This window comes from Ursus americanus, chromosome 2 (assembly GCF_024610735.1).
Source record: "Ursus americanus isolate L20-20 chromosome 2, mUrsAme1.1.p, whole genome shotgun sequence".
NCBI classification, from domain to species: Eukaryota; Metazoa; Chordata; class Mammalia; order Carnivora; family Ursidae; genus Ursus; species Ursus americanus.
In genome coordinates this window covers 75,807,587-75,824,394 of record NC_142128.1, presented here as the reverse complement: position 1 = coordinate 75,824,394, position 16,808 = coordinate 75,807,587, and the positions used below count along the sequence as shown (strand labels likewise).

Genomic DNA, 16,808 nt, shown 5'->3' with positions numbered 1-16,808 from the left:
GTATATTTAAAACCTGATATACATTTAATACACATAAATCTGATTTATATTTAGAAAGATCATCGGGAAAAAAAAAAAAAAACCCAGGATCATTGCTATGTACTAAAGGAGAGAAAAATGGAAGTAGGGAAACCAGTTAGAACATTATTACAGTTGTGGAGGCAAGAGAAGACAGAGATGCAGGCTACCTACAAGGATAACGGCGGGATGGAAAAAAGAGGATGGGTTCAAAATCTATTTTGAAGGTAGAACTGGCAGAACCGGCTAGTATATCAAATGAGAAAGACAAAATCAGTGAAATAACAGTTATTCTTAAGTTAGGACTTGAGCAACTGGATAGACTGGGCTTTTTATTAGAGGAGATGGGGAAGACTGAGGAAGGTCCAGGCTCATGAGAGCAAATCAAGACTTGCAGTGTAGACATGCCAAGCTGTTGTTTCTGGCAGACGTCCAGATAGAAAGATCAAGTAAATACAGGAGAGAAGAACAGGCAGCTCGAGGACAGCTCAGACCTGGGATTTATAAATTTGTGTGGCATTTAAGAGAGAACTAAATAAAAGCAAACAGAGGGAAAAGATGGAAAAGTGAAGCAAGCCCAGCACCAAGCTCTGATACGTGCCAGTATTCGAAGGTCTGACGGAAGAGAGAAGCCAGCAAAGGAGACAGAGAAGGAACAGCCAGACAGGTAAAAAGAAGCCGAATATGTCGTCAGAGATGCCATTTTACCAGAATCTTTGATACTAATTACAATTATTCGACTTGATATCACCTTCATATGCTCTACTCTATCCAAGCCCAGCTTAGAATGCAAAAGCTTTAGCTCTGAACTTTAATTTTGAAATATTTAAAGACTTATGGACCATCCACCCACTAGAACAGGACACGGCACTGAATGCTGAGGGCGTATACAGAGATTCAGAAATTGTCCACGACACGTCTACAGTACAACAATTTTTTAAATTTTAATCACAGATTTAAAATTCTATAGAAAAGCAGAAGGAAGTGAAAAGCTGGGCTAACAGAGAGAAATCTGGGCGAGGCATTCTCTGCGAGCTACCTGGGTAGGAATTAAGACAGCAATAGAGAAAACAAGAAGAGCCATAATTAGAAGGCGTGTTCGGATCATCATCTATCCCCATCTATACTATTTTCTCCGCTGTTGCTTTATGTTCCCATTGTAGCCACAAAAGACCCCCTGCACATTTGTTTTCCTCCCTTCGAGCGGTCTCTCTTCTTGTCTTCTCATTTCGCCTAACCACAGCCTCAACAACGTTTGATTCCAAGGGATTTGTACGCTGCCTTCTGCTATGCCAGCAAATGAATTCTGTGTTTTAAAAAGTGTTGGTGGGACAAGCTAATAACTATAAAATTATTTAAAACATGCTTAGTAAGTCCAGATTAATATATTATAGAAGACGTTTTAAAAAATGTTTACATAGAGGAAGAAAACAATGTAGGCATTTGTCCCCTCTCTCCCCCGTTTTAGATAAGAAGTACAAATCAACACTGGTTACGGCATGAAAACCATAATCAAAACCTTGAGATTTTAGGCAATGGACTTCAATTTTCTCCTTTGTGTTACCAGAGCAAAGGTATATAAACTACACTTGAATCAAGGAGGGAGATTGTTTTTAAACGTACGGCAGTCACAGGCAGTGACACATAGTATGACCAATGGTCACACAGATTCACCTAAAAGACCAGAAGTTTTTTTCAACTCCACTCAACTGAGAAGCTGAGGCTTTTCTGACCTGTTGAAGACTTACTGAAAATATGCTGACACTTCCCTGGCGAGCAGATCAGGTATCACAAATCACAAACATGACGCCGCCTCAAACCTCCTCAGGGTGAAATGCTAGGGAGAGAAGCGCTGCTTGCTGGCCAGACTCGGGAGGGCCAAGTTAGTTTTCAAGAGAGATGCAAGAAAAAGAAAGTCTCCCAAGTTTAAAAATAGAAGAGTACTAAATTTATGAGGGTCTCCTCTCCTGAACCCCCCAAGTGTAGCTTTTCCTTTCTTCACATCACTTCAGCGATTTCTCGTTACTCATGAATGTGGGGACTCCCAAGGGTCTCCTGATTCTTCCAAATCTAGAGAATACCTGATTCCTTGCCTCCCACCTAATAACTGAATTACCTTTCCTGGGGCCACCTTGTTGAACCACCCAGTTGTCAGGTGGCTCCTTCTAAGGAAGCATAGACAGTTGTTGGTGTCAAAGGATGTTGTGGTCTTTGGACATGATCCTGCTTTGAATTTCAACCAACTCCTCACATCTCTCTGATGGGGTACAGTAATAGAACAGAAGTCAATGGGAGATCAGCATGCACTCAGATTCCAGATTCTGAAAGGGAACAAAAATCAAACCCTCCATTCTCTACCTCTTCACCATGTCTAATAACCAATATGCTAGAAACCAGGCTTAATCAGCCCAACAAAACTAAATATAAAGTAACAACTCTCAATAACCATATAATAAACAATATGCACTTTATGGATGCTTAAGTCTCTAATACAAATAACAAATATTAGTATTTATTAAATTTTATTCTTTCTCAGTCCAAATTATCTGCCGTCTTACTAAAACTTAACATACGCTGTGAAGTGTTCATTTTGCGTCTAAATATCCATGCAGAGCGTTGACTTACCTTTTCTAATACAGATAAGTTCATGTACTCCACAGGTCCTCTCTCCACCTGTTAAAAAGAGGAAATAATGTGAGTTTGACTACTACGAAGAACCGTTTCAGACTAGCTTTTACCAATGACCTCAGGAGAAAGAGTTTCCTAATTTTCCTTAAACTCAACTATATGATAGCTTGATAGCCAGAATCTTCCTGAACCCGTAAACTAAGATCTTATAAAGTCCTGGGATGAAGCAGCTTCATTCAAGCATGTTATTTTTAAATAGCAATCTTCTCAAGAGGAGATATCATACCACCATTTCCTAGGTTCCTCTTCACATCATCTAGAAGGAAACACTGTAGGAGAGAAGCCACTTTTGTATCTAAGATTTAATATATATACAAGTAAGTTACTGGGGAAGGGTCAACCCTGTAAAGGCCCTATTTATATTTTACCACATATATACTCATATGGTATAAAATGAAATGTAATCTTTTCCCTGTTCTTCAGCTACCCACTCTTATAAATCTGTAAAAAGACACATTTTATAAATAGATAGGATGGTAAAAACACATTTAACCAAAAGCTTACTTTGATTATAATTATTATAAAAATTACTCTATCATAAAAGTAATATTTAAAAAATAAACAAAAGTCGTATTATTAGTCTCTACAGAAAGAGGTATTCCCTCCATTCTGAAACATAATGCCACTGCTTTTTATGACTGTAAGCTAAATGAAGCTTTGAGTGTTCTATATATGCGTGACCTTAGAATTATGCAGTGAATTATGTTTCAACTTTACATAATAGAAATATTAAATAATTTAATCTTAGCTCATTACAGAAGATTACGAATAGGTATGAACGGTTAAGTGTCTTTCTTATAACAGTTATAAAAAATAGAAATATCTTACAGCAGTAACAGGAGAGGTAAAAACCATGATATCCACTAAAAAAAGTAGGTCATCTGAGAAGCAAGCTAAAAAACTATAAAACAGTACTTCTATTGCTAAAGTAGGTTAGATCTACATTCCAACTTGGTTGTAACAATGCCAGGTTTGTGATTATTATGAACACTACAGACTAATCACTGGTTATCAGGAAGACAGACTTAGCAAGAAGAAATACCTAACTTAAAGCGATGATTATGAAACAACCATTATTCAGCAAACCTCAGTGTAAATACAGTGAGACCTTACTAACTGGAATATTACCAGTGGGCAACCACTGATCACTTGCTGAAGGGCAAGAATGAGGTACAACCATATACTACATAGCTTTCATACTGAGAAGACCCTACGCAAAAACCAGAAGGAGAAAATTTACCAAATTACAGAAGAAACTATTTTCAAGAAATTTGGAAGACTCATATAATTAACAATAACATAACTATAACATACACAAATGCCATCACTGATGTTTTCAGAGGCCACATAAAAATATTTCTTACATGGTCATTAAGGCCTATTCTTCAGAAGAAAACACTTGTAATGTAACGTAATTTGCCCTATGTACTTAATTCATGTTAATAAGGCTGTACTTTTTAAAGCCTGTAATTAAAACAGACTTTCCCCATATTTAATGTAAATTGGTTAGGTTTTGGTATACACAACTAATCTTAAATATAAGCGCATAGTTTGTACAGGCTTAGTAGTAACAGTAACAATAAAAACTATTGTGTAAGACTTTTCTCAAAACTACAAATGGGGGCACCTGGGTGGCACAGCAGTTAAGCGTCTGCCTTCGGCTCAGGGTGTGATCCCAGCGTTCTGGGATCGAGCCCCACATCAGGCTCCTCTGCTGGGAGCCTGCTTCTTCCTCTCCCACTCCCTCTGCTTGTGTTCCCTCTCTCGCTGGCTGTCTCTATCTCTGTCAAATAAATAAATAAAATCTTTAAAAAAAAACCAAAAAAACAAAAAACTACAAAATGACCATGAAAGCTAACTCCTACTTTTAAAAGGATTCAATTTATCTTCATCATATGAAAAAACTTCATACATAAAAAGCTAAGTCAAATAATTACTATATTTTAAATTTATAGTCAATTCATCATAATTGTCAAATTTGTCCAAGTTTGCACAAAAATCATATAACTAGAAGCAAAAAAAAAAAAAAAAAAAAAGATTGTGCTCTAATCTTCTGGTATTTGTTACCAAAATTCTAACAAAGTAACATTTCAATGATGTACATGAGGAAATCAAGAACAATCGCTGTTATTACTGAAGCGGAAAGGAATATTAAGGATAAATAAATCCCAGGCAGGGGCACCTCGGTGGCTCTGTTGGTTAAGCGTCTGCCTTCAGCTCAGGTCATGATCCCAAGTTCCTGGGATCCAGCCCCTCATCAGGCTCCTTGCTCAGCGGGGAGCCTGCTTCTCCCTCTCCTCTGCCTGCCACTCTGCCTGCTTGTGCCCTCTCTCTGCCTCTCTCTCTCTCTGTGTCAAATAAATAAAAATCTTTAAAAAAAAATAAATGGCAAGCAATAAAGTAAAATTTAGGGGAAAAAGCCCTTCCTTTTAAAAGTACAAAAGAAACACAGAAAGTTAAATACGTTTTTTTATTACTGGACACTGACATCAATATTCCTTTTGTCCCCAATCCTTTCGGAGAGCAGTGAGAGTGTTAAGGATTCTATATGTTAAACGTACAGGTTTTAATTTGTACGTTTGGGAGTGAAAAGGCTTAAATACTTTTTCAGAGATACACTGAACATTTTACAAACTTCATGCCTTGTTTTAAAATCTCTAAAAATAAATCTGAAAAGTTTCCGAATGAGTCAATTTGTAAGCAAAAGGCCAGTCACTGTAGGCACATCTTGACTTTGATATGGTGGCAATTCAAAAAATGGTTTACTGATTTTAAGAGCATAATGCACAAGGGGAATGCTATTTTTAAAATTTCAGCTTTATTGAGGTATAGCTGAACATATAAAATTGTAAGATATTTAAATTGCACATCGTGATGGTTTGATATATGTATATAATAACATATCTAATGCATAGAAGAATGATTATTTTTATTGAGCTATAATTAACATATAACACTGTAAGTTTAAGGTGTACATGTTGATTTGATATTTATATCACGATACGATTAGCTAACGCCTCTACCACATCACATAATTACCATTTCTTGTCTGTGGTAGTCACAATTAAGATCCAGTCTCTTAGCCACTTTTAAGTTTATAACATAGCACTGCTGTCTATAACCACTACGCTGTGCATTAGATCTCCAGGAGTTATTTATCTACGGGTTGGAAGTTTTTACCCTTAAACAACATCTCCCCATATCCCCCACATCCCCCAGACCCTGGTAATCAACTTTGTGCTCTCTGTTTTTACAAGTTCAGCTCTTTTTAGATTCCGCATTGAAGTGATACCATAACTACTTGTGGTTAGTGTCTGACTTAATTCACTTAGCATAATGCCCTCAAGGTCCATCCATGTTGTCATAAAATGGCAGGACTTCCTTCTTTTTAGGGCTGAATAATATTCCATTGTATATACATATACCACCTTCTTATCCATTCCTCTGCGGATGGACACTTAGGTTGTTTCCATATCTTAGCTCTTGTGAATAACACTGCAATAAACATGGAAGCACAGAGATCTCGTGAATATATTCTTTTTATTTCCTTTAGATATATAGCCAGCTGTGTGACTGTTGGATCCTATAGTTCTATTTTTAATTTTTTAAGAAACTACCATACTGTTTTCCACAGTGGCTGAACCAATTTGGGGAATAATTATTTAAAGTAATAAATTAGTTAATCTCTTTAGAAAGAGAGAAGCCTTCTGCTAAAATGAATAATCATCCCCAAAATGAACTCATATAAATACAATTTTTCACACATCAAATTTACTTCAAAGACATAACAATAACGAAGACTTGGAGACCATAAGAGAATGACAGAATACGAAAAGCGACCAGAAGTCAGAAATAAAGTTGTCTAGCTCATTACAAATACACAAACTGAGGCACTAAACATTAAGTTGCCCAGGGTCACTAGTTCATTGTCAGTGACAATAATTAGGACACTAGGGTTAACAGAGTAAGAAATTTAAAAATAGACTTTTCTTCATTTTTATGAAAAATAAATTATGAAATTGTTTTCTAATCCTTTAAGGTAATTTAAATAAAAGTCAATTTCTCAAAACTACTCTTAGAGATAATACCAGCATTGCTCTTGAAATAATCATCTCAGCAACATGGAAATGAGAAATAGATAGAAACTGACAAGCGTAGTCAAAGTTACCATCTTTTCCCCGAGGCAAACCCATGTAGGAGCGTAATGTAAACTGGCAGAATCCTCTACAATTGGCGTAAGTACATAGTTTAAGAGGAAATAGATGTGTGTGGGCACACGCAGACATGCTCTGAATATGTGCATGTGTGTATCTGTATATGGACGCACAAGACTGAGTGTGTGCCTGGGAAACGGGAATTTCTTTTTAAGCTGCGGCAGGTCGTGGTGGTAGGGATTTATAAAGTATGTACTTTTCCATATACCTACAGAAGGAAAATTATGCAGTGATGTTATATTCCCATAAAAATATGCCCAAGTATACAAAAATGGAATTAAACCCAAAGATTTAGTTCATTTAAAATGGATCTAGAAGTCCTTTTTAAAATTGACTTTGTCTACCATGTTAATTCTGACCAATAAACTAAATCACTACAATTTACAGGCTCTATTAATGTAATCTCAAACACCACAAGGCTACTTTAGAAATACCTTAAACTTGGGGCACCTGGGTGGCTCAGTGGGTTAAGAGTCTGACTCTTAATTTTGGCTCAGGTCATGATCTTTAGGGCTGTGGGATCAAGGCCCCTGCTTCAGGCTCTTGGCTCAGTGGGGAGTCTGTTTCTCTCAGGCTGTCTATCTGTCTCTCTCTCTCCCCCTACCTCCCCCCGACTCATACTCTCTCTAAAAAAATTAATAAATCTTAAAAAAACCCTTAAATTCTACCTTATCTAAAGATGTCATTAAAACATGCATTAAAGCAGTCAAAAATTAAATTATGTCACTTATACTGATAAACTCTTGTTATAGCTAATTCTTAAGCAGACACCTATGCTATGTATAAGCATGAAACATTAAATGTTTCCTATTAATGTTGCCGACTCTCCCCCCCTCCAACCAATTTAACCCATTTAGACCACAGTCACTAATCTCTAGATACCTTTCAGTTTTGACCCTAATTAAGTCATTCAAGGAATGATCCCAATTTTAGTGCCTAACTGAAACCAGAGTGTTATGGAAAGATCATGGTTTCTGAACTGAGCCAGTCTTCAATTTTTTTTTTTAAGATTTTATTTATTTGAGAGAGAGAGAGAGAGAAAGCAAGCATCAGCAGGGATAGGAGCAGAGGGAGAGGACAAGCAGACGCCCCGCTGAGCAGGATCCTGAGATCATGACCTGAGCCGAAGTCAGATGCTTAAGCCACCCAGGCGCCCCCAGGTTTCAATTTTAAAGACAGTATCACCTAGTATTGTCTTTGTGAACCTTGTGCTTGTAAGAAAAAATTTTTAAAAACCTAAATTTATTTGTAAAGTAGTAATAATAGTAACCCCAGGATGGAAAATAGCTTTCATTTTGGGGATTAAAAGTAGCTGCTGGAATGGGAATGGAGGGCAATGTTGAGAAGGGTACTGAAACCAAGTCCACACTTGGTAGGGAAAAGACGTTGAAAAGATACTTGAACAAAACAGATGTCTGCTATGGTCAAGAGAAGGAGAAGCCTGCAATGCATTTGCTCTCCACACTGAGATAATGGATAGATGATGCCTGGCCCATGGTGAGCACCCCAAAAATGTTAATTCCCTTTGCATTCCTCACAAGTAGAATACGAAACTTAGATTTATGCCTGGAGACAGAAAAGATTCTGTATGTTTTCTTCTCTTCTATAGCATTAGTTGTCAGTTAATTTCAAACACTCTCCTGTGTAAATATTCCCAAATGTTAATCTTTTCATACTTCTTAATTTGTCCTCTTTTTAGAATTTTTCTTTCAAGTTTTTTTTTTTTTCTTTCGAATGTATTTGAGAGGAAGAGAGAGCATGAGCAGGGGGGAAGGGGCAGAGGGAGAGGGAGAAGCGGACTCCCCGATGAGCAGAAAGCCCCATCCGGTGGGGCTCCATCCCAGGACGCTGGGACCATGACCTGAGCCGAAAGGACACAGTTAAATGATTGAACCACCCAGGAGCCCCTTTTTTAGAATTTTTCTTAAAAAAAAACAAAAACAATTTTAGGCCTCCAGTCCCCTGGAAGTTATCCTTCCAAATTAGAATTCCTTTACTTTTTTGTTGTTGCTGTGTAATTATTAGAGTTAAAATAATCTGAATAAGTCCTTTCTATATTTACTTTTACAAACTCGTTTTATGTATAATATTCTGATACAATAGCCTGAATTTTGAGACACAGACTCGCCACCACTCTGGCATCGCACAGAATAGCCAACTATATCGCTTTTCACAACAATATTTTAGAGGACTTTATAATCTGCAAACCGTGAACTAAATACAGTATTATCTTTTGATCCACATAAATTCCTAGGAATTTATTCAATAATTTTTTCCAAGAGGTGCAAATTTTATCTTATAAAAGTAAACTTACTGTTCATAAACATAATACATTTTTCCTACTTCTGAGCAACTTTTAATTCAGTTTTTGAGTTAATTATGTTTTAGACTGTTTAGAAGCTCATTAATACCATAAGACTCTGAATAAGTATATGCTCATAAAAAGGTATTCTACTTAACTTTCTAGTTAAATGAGAACACCTTTTGTTTTGACTAATGCACTAGATCATTTGTTAAAGCTATTAATATGCGTTATCACATTAGTAAGTGCAGAATACAGATCATTTTTCATTAAAATCCTCTGTCTCCTGATGATTCAGAATATTACTGTGAATATCAACTCTAATACAGCCCTAAGATGTGAAAGAAAATGTTCTGAATGCACATATGAATCCTAGAAGTTTGTTTTTAAATAAATTCTTGACGACAGTTTGGGTATTGTCACTATTTCCTCCTTCTTAAAAAAGGTGAATCAAAGGTTCCAATTTGTTACGTTTCAATTAAGATTTTACTACATATACATACCGAATATGCACATAATTATCTTACTCAAAAGTTTAGAATGTTTTATTGATAGCAGTTCGTTCAATCCGAGGTTCTCCCTGAATAGGCACTTTCATGTCAGGCATCAACTAGGCAGGATTTGGGAGTGGGGGAAAGAATGAAGTCAGGTAAATGGAAATCAAATCCATGAAGACAATCTACTACGTTACTACACATATGCTATGGATAAACGTTACAATCACTTTTAAAAAGCAATAATGCAAACAGTATTACTCAACAAATAAATACGCCCACATGTGGTTCTCTTGCTTTCTACACTGTCATACACTGTCACATTCTTTTTTTTTTTTTTTTAAAGATTTTATTTTTTTATTCGACAGAGATAGAGACAGCCAGCGAGAGAGGGAACACAAGCAGGGGGAGTGGGAGAGGAAGAAGCAGGCTCATAGCGGAGGAGCCTGATGTGGGGCTCGATCCCACAACGCTGGGATCATGCCCTGAGCCGAAGGCAGACGCTCAACAGCTGTGCCACCCAGGCGCCCCCACTGCCACATTCTAATATCACTTAGAACAACAAAAAATGAAATGTTTCTTAATACAACTATTTCTCTACTGTTCCCTACTTTCTCCTAACTTTGTTTAGTGAATTAGGAGATGAACCTTAAGTAGATAAAGTACTCCAAAGTCCTTACAGAGAGAGGTCTCGGAATATACTGCATATCTAAACATGTCCTAAATCTCTGCAAAACGTTAGAAATTTTATTCCTGCTGAAAGTCAAAATACCCCTTTTAGGAATATCATTGATTAAACTGAACTGTAAAACTTCCACAAAAAAACAAAACAAAACAAAACCTGGTTCAATAAACTGCCCCACTCTTCCACAGGCTGTGGACAGGCAGGCCTTTCTCATTAGATCAGCCCCCCCCCTTACACCCTAATGATCTCTAACGGTAACATGGAAAGCAGGAAAAGGGTGTGATATTTTCCCTCAGGACTCGTAATGTAACAGGTTTGTATTGGGTTTTTTAATTCAATATTCCAAAAGTCCAGATTCTGCCTTGGAAATCTTAGAGTCACTCCCAGAGCACCTCAGAATTGTACTGATGATTTAAAAAATATGTATGTGGAAGTGTGTGGTAACTACAAAGTGCCGTTATGAATAAAATATGTATTTTATTCATATACATATTTACATACATATTTACACACACAGATTCCTTCTAATACAGTCTTCTTTTACAACTTTAAAAAATATTACCCAGAGAGATTAAGTAAAGTTAATATACAGCACAACAACAATAAAGGTGAATATTTTTACTTCTGCAAAAAAGTTTTGCAGTGTTCTGATATTCTTACAGAAGAGTCAGAAAGATGTGAACTGAATAAAGGAGGAGCATAGGTCAGATCGTTAAAGATCTCTATTCTGAGGTTTTAAATATTAGTTTTGCATTTTACAAAGAAAACTAGCAATAGTTCAGAAAATGGGTTGGGGACACCTGGGTGGCACAGCGGTTGAGCGTCTGCCTTCGGCTCAGGGCGTGATCCCGGCATCCTGGGATCGGGCCCCACATCAGGCTCCTCCGCTATCAGCCTGCTTCTTCCTCTCCCACTCCCCCTGCTTGTGTTCCCTCTCTCGCTGGCTGTCTCTATCTCTGTCGAATAAGTAAATAAAATCTTTAAAAAAAAAAAAAAAGAAAATGGGTTGGAAGGAATGCTAAAACTGGTGCTAACAAAACAAGACTAGCTTAGAAAACTAATACAAGCCTCTTAATGAGAGGGAATAAACTTCAGTGTAAGCACAAAGCATCAGAAATTGAGATGTAGACTTGGCAGGACTTACTGATCAACAAGGGGGGGGGGCGTGAGTTTAAGACAGGGCTAGTTTCCAGATTTCTGTCTCAGATACCTAGTTATTTAAAAATACCACTCAGATAGTAAATCTGCATGGAGTGGGGAGTAAAGAAACTGGATTTGGTGGCTGTGATGACAACTTTAGTTTGGGACATCCTGAACGTCCCAAACTATTTTGGATTGCTGTGGAACATGCAAGATATCTAGCTACTATCTGAAAACACAAATTAGGAAAATTCTGTGTACTTTTATTCATAGTGCACTTTTATTTTTTTCAAGTTTTTATCTAAATTTCAGTTGGCTAACATACAGTGTAGCATTAGCTTCGGGTGTGCAATGTAGTGATTCGACACTTCCATACAACACTTGGTTCTCATCGTAAGTGTTAACATTGCACTTTTCAGGGCGCCTGGGGTGGCTCAGTCAGTTGAACGTCCGACTCTTGATTTTGGCTCAGGTCATGATCTCAAGGTTGTGAGATTGAGCCCCTGAGTCAGGCCGTGTGCTCAGCAGGGAGTCTGCTTGGGAGTCTCTCTCTCTCCCTCTGCCCCTCCCCCATGCACGATCGCACTCTCTCCCTCTCCCTAAAATAATAAATCTTTAAAAAAAAAATAGCGCATTTTTAATTTACTGCTCCAGAAAGCAGAACTAAGGTGAGCAGATAGACAAAAGTTACTGAATGGCAGGTTTTTGGTCAAATACATCTGGCCAATGGATGCAATCAATGTAGATAACGTATGGAATTCCATTATAACAATTCAAAAAACGCTTGTTGAGCATATACTGTATTTAGATACTGTGCAAAATCTAAGGAGTACAAAAATAAGACATCACCCTCTAGGAATTGACAGGGAAGACAAATTATAAACACGTGCTTACAGAATTACTGCAATTATAGCAGTATGTAAGGAAGGTGAGAACAGGGTTAAGATGGAAACACAAAGAACATTAGGCAATGTAGATGATACGAAGACTGAGAAGTAAGTAATCAAGAGAGAAGGAGAAAACTTTTTAAAAAACAGGAAATGGTTAACAATGTCAGCTTGACAGACACCAACATTACAAGCGTTAATTAATACACTGGAAGACAACTACAGGTCTTGATAGTCTAGGGTAGAGCAATGATTCCCAACCTGGTTATCACCAGACCTCTATGTAAAAATTAGGCTCTGTAAACTACTCAATATTTCAAAACGCTTTTTCAAAACTGTACCTTAACCTAAGATAGTACTAACTTCTTCACCTCTGACTGGAATTATACTAGATCACTGTGGTGACACCGCCATCTTACATTTACCTCAGGTCCTGATTAGCAGTTACCCGTCTGATAAAAGGAGGAAATGAATGATAACTTAGTATATAAAATATGGGTTTTACCCAGAGGAGAAGATAAACGTAACCCTTACTGCTTAAAAATCTAAACTTAAGGGCTAAAATGTTGTGTGACAGCTGATAAGAATATGCTCAACAGATACAAATGATTTGTTCTTTGGTTCAAAATACCGGTTTGCTATGCAAGCGATTGAAGACACCTGATCTGAAAGTTGTCCAGGTGGAAGAGACTCTATGGTTTTGGTTGATTTCAACCTCATCTTGAGCCAACACGCAAATCCAAAAAGGCTACGTTACTCGACAATACATCTGGAATGGAATGGCTCACTACCATATTTCAAACTTTAAAACCTACAACTACACACCATCCAGAGGAAGAACTGGATATTTTGTCTATAAAGAGAAATGCTCAAAAGTTGTCTCAAATGGTAGAAGGGATGTCATACACACAGGGAAGAGTGAACTCTTAATTTATTGCTCCAGAAGGCAGACTTAGAATAAGTATATAGACAGAATAAGTATATAGACAGATTTTCATCGAACTCATGTGCCACTGAATGTTTCACAGTATATTATAATGGCATGGCTAAAATTATCTGTCTCCCCAACTCGAACACGTGCTCCTTGAGGGAAGGAGTGTGGTTTTATTCATCTTTATGGCCCCACAGAATGTAGCACAGAACACTGAGTACAGCTGGTGCTCAATAAGGCTGCTGAACTAACAGGTGAATGAAGGGACTGAATGCTTTAAGAGCCACTTCACTGGGAAAAAGGTTGAATGAGATGCCCCCCTGGACCCCGAAAATTCTAAGATGTCCCTAGTACAAAGTCCTCATCCAGAGCTTATTTTACCTCGTAACACAGCAAGGGAATGGTGTGTATAAAGAATGGGCTCTGGTATGTGAAAAATAGCACAGATAGATTAACCTGATCCAACATCTTTATTTGAAATGCTAATAATAACTTTAGTCTCTTTACCAAACTAGAAAACATATAATTCCCGATCTTTATATTATGAAAACTTCAATGAATGCAAAAAATTGATGTGAATATCTGAAACACAGAAGAATCTCTGGAATATGAGAATTACAAAAATCTTGTTCTTTAAACATACAAGTAATAGTAGGCAGAGCAAAAAGCCATCAGTTGACATAAAAAAAGGAATTGATCACATTTAACTGCGGGGGGGGGGGGGAGGCGGTACTGAGAAAAAGAGAAAAAACTAAAATATTTCAAGAAATTAAAAGTTACAGGGTCAGATCCGGATGCTATCTGCGTATTTTTTGCTCACATTCTGCATAAACTTTTTAGCTTTACCATGTCATTAAGAAATACTGCAACAAACTGGTTGCAGAAATAAAGTACAAAACATTAATCAGTGGATTTGGTTTTTTTATTTTTAACCTCTAGTTAAAAGCATAGTAAGGAAAAGAGTTTGAAAGTACCATTCTGGGTAACAGGAATATCAAAGATTATAAGTAGATCTTGTTCCCAAGTGCTTTCCATCACTTTAGCTAAAGTAGTTATCTGAAAAGTGTCTGAATGTGTGTCTTGCATATAACAGGTAATCAATCCCTTAAATAAACTAAACACACAGCTCAAGTTATTTTGGAGGCCACACGATCTGACACAAAGGAACCCCCAGAGATATACGCTACTGGTGATTAGCCAGTCACCAAGATGGGAAGTTCTTTTTAAAGTTTTACTTAGGAGAACACACATAAAATTTAAGCTAATGATGATATAGCTAGAGGTACCATGAACATCTGTACAGATGATGTGAATCTCTACACACGTGCGCCCACACAGGTAAATTTTACAAACTACTTTCACTGTTTGAGTTAAGCTAAGCGTCTGACAGGGGCTGGAAGATGATGCAGTCTTTCACATAAATATCCTAGACGTGTGATGTTAATTTTCACAATATCCTCCTTAAAAACAAAGCAAAATATAGACACTTCATTCCAGATAGATGTTTTTGGAACAAGATGAAAATACGCTCTAATGCCAACTACCTTATCTGGCTAGGCAGTCAATACTAAGGTACTTTTTGAAAATACTGAGTATTGGTGACACTGTAACACTTATTGAACTGATAATACGTGCAGGATTCTAAGAGTGTGCGTTTGTTATTTCAGATGTATTTACTTCTCTTTCTTAGAAAAACAGCAGTTTTGAGTGCTAGGGGGGGGAAAACACGCTTGAGGAAATTAACCTCATCCCAAATTTCCCGGCCCCCTACAACAGCAAACAGAAGGGTATGGACGGAGAGTGCAACCCAGCATCAGCTCCGGAGAAGGGACTAAGACGGGTTAGGGCTGGGACAGCAAAACTGGACTCCCAGTTTGGTAGCAAGGCGGGTACCGCGGGAAGAGGGGTGCGGAGGGTAGCACAGTGGAGGGGGAACGCCCCGCAGTCCCTCGCTCCCCCGGCCGGTCCCGCGGACTCCGCAGGGCCGCACCGGGGCTCCACTCGGCGCCGCTAGGCACCGCACCTGCCAGGCGGACCGGCTCCTCCCCGCGCCGGGCCGCGGGCTGAGGCCGACAGGACCGTCAGGGCCGGAGCTAGCGAGCCAGCAGACCCGCGGCGCCGCTCCGCCCACACGTCTCCCGAGACGCGGTCGGGACCCCTGCGCCTCGCCGGCCTGCTCCCCCCGCAGGCGAGTGCCCCACCCGCGCCACGGCCTCCCGGGCGCCTGGGAGCCCGGCTCCCTGGGCGTTCCCCCTCCTCCCACACCGCGGCCGGCCTCCACTTACCTTCAATCGCCATGATGTGCTCGCCATGGACCGCACCAACTGGATGGCGGGGGCGGCGGGCGGGCGTGCGGGTGCGCGGGCGGAGGACGCGCAGAGTCCGCCAGCCAGAGGGGCGGGGCCGGCCCCGCACACTCCCGGCTGCGCGGCCCGGACGGGAGCCGCGGGCGGGGCGGAGGAGGGGCCCCCGCCCGAGCGCCCGACTGCTGGCCACGGAAGAAATGGAACCTTCCCCGGCCGCCGCCGCTGCCGCCAGCACGTGACGCCGCCCCGCCCCCACCCCCCCCACCCCCACAGAGCCTCGCGCCGGGATTCAAAACAGGTGCCCAGTCCGGGGAGCCCGGCACCCGCGCCCGAGACCGGCCCGAGGCGCACTGAGCATGTGCGGGCGGCTCTGACCCGCTCGGCCCGGGGCTTCCCGGGGCGCAGGACCACGGCGGACGCGTCCGCTCCTCGGGTACGGGCAGCATCCGCAGTCGACGAAGGAGGGGAGTAGGGAAAGGATGTGGTCAGGACCATGGACAGGTCTCCTCAATTGAAGATTGGGCTCAGGGATTCCCACCCAGTGACTCCTTATTTCGGTAATCGGAAGGTCTGTTTTGCTTTGTTTTGCTTTGCCTGAATCAGCGAAGTACTCGCCTCAGATCTCTGCTGTGGGTTGAAGAGATCGCTAGTTGGCAAAAAGCAAACCGGAGAAAGGCATCCTAAGGACAGCAGCTTCCGTTTCTCTCGTCTCTCAGTCTCTGTCTCCCTCTCTCTTCCTCTCCCTCTCTCTCTGGAAAGACATATCTTTGGCACTATACATATTTTATTTGCATCACATAGATATCTATGGTAAACACACACACACACACACACACACACACACACACACACACACACACACTGCTGATAAAACTTGCCAGCACTCTGAGCATGGTTTTCCCCCTTGGAAATATGAGTTGACATTTATCTACACATTATAAACACACATTTGAGGCCATACAATAGTAGGGATCAGACACGTTTTGACAGATTTTAAATTTGCAAACCTGTGGGTGTTATGAACAGTCACAGGCCAACCTGGTACACAGCAACAATTGGCCCCTTAATTTTTACTGGAGGCACCTGAAACACTCAACCTTTTACCCGACTCACAACTTAATTTGGTTACTCTGAGGATCCGGA

The 16,808-nt window shown here is 39.8% G+C and overlaps 1 protein-coding gene across 1 annotated transcript in view; it reads right to left on the bottom strand.

Moving 5' to 3' along the window:
* The window catches only part of SYT14 (synaptotagmin 14), a 202,879-nt gene extending 187,178 nt beyond the window's left edge, over window positions 1-15,701 (bottom strand). The window contains exons 1-2 of the mRNA XM_045787829.2: window positions 15,645-15,701; window positions 2,644-2,691 (exon numbers count right to left, since the gene is read on the bottom strand). Coding sequence (XP_045643785.1) covers window positions 2,644-2,691; window positions 15,645-15,657 — 61 coding nt within the window. The 5' untranslated portion in view covers window positions 15,658-15,701. The remainder of the gene's footprint in view (window positions 1-2,643; window positions 2,692-15,644) is intronic.
* Between the last annotated feature and the right edge of the window lie 1,107 nt (window positions 15,702-16,808).